At 63.3% G+C, this 430-nt stretch overlaps 1 protein-coding gene across 1 annotated transcript; it reads right to left on the bottom strand.

The window, feature by feature from the left end:
• Positions 1-3: 3 nt before the first annotated feature.
• Positions 4-424, bottom strand: LOC104916275 (cytoplasmic tRNA 2-thiolation protein 1-like; the record flags this gene model as incomplete). Its single annotated transcript, XM_010727320.1, has 1 exon — positions 4-424. A coding segment is annotated over exon 1 (399 nt), but the record flags the coding sequence as incomplete, so codon positions are not given.
• Between the last annotated feature and the right edge of the window lie 6 nt (positions 425-430).

The raw sequence follows: 430 nt of genomic DNA on the forward strand, positions 1-430 counted from the left end.
CAGCAGCCGGGCTCCCCTCTCCAACGCCTGCCTCCTCAGCACCCCGCAAAAAGTGCAGTGGTTGGATCCCCCCAACTCTCTGGCCACCCGATCCATGCTCCAGCCGAACAGCTCCTTGAATCCCACCACCAAGAGGGGCAAATCCCCCCTGGCCCTCCGGACCGCCCCTAAAGACGCGTCCCTGTACCCGGAGATGCCTTCGTCCACCGAAAGCAGCACCAGCTTTAAACCGTAGCGGTATTTTTTCTCCAGCCGGGCCAGCAGGTGAGCCAGAACTGCCGAATCTTTGCCTCCCGACGTGGCCACGGCCCAGATTTCACCCGCTTTGGGTGGGCGGTCGTCTGCCAAAATGGCTCGGTGGGCTTCCAGCTCGAAGGCGGAGACGAAACACGAACGGCACATGGGCTCCGAGGTGCGGGGACGGAGCAGG

The sequence above is a fragment of the Meleagris gallopavo genome, unplaced genomic scaffold, assembly GCF_000146605.3.
Source record: "Meleagris gallopavo isolate NT-WF06-2002-E0010 breed Aviagen turkey brand Nicholas breeding stock unplaced genomic scaffold, Turkey_5.1 ChrUn_random_7180001880626, whole genome shotgun sequence".
Taxonomy (NCBI): Eukaryota; Metazoa; Chordata; class Aves; order Galliformes; family Phasianidae; genus Meleagris; species Meleagris gallopavo.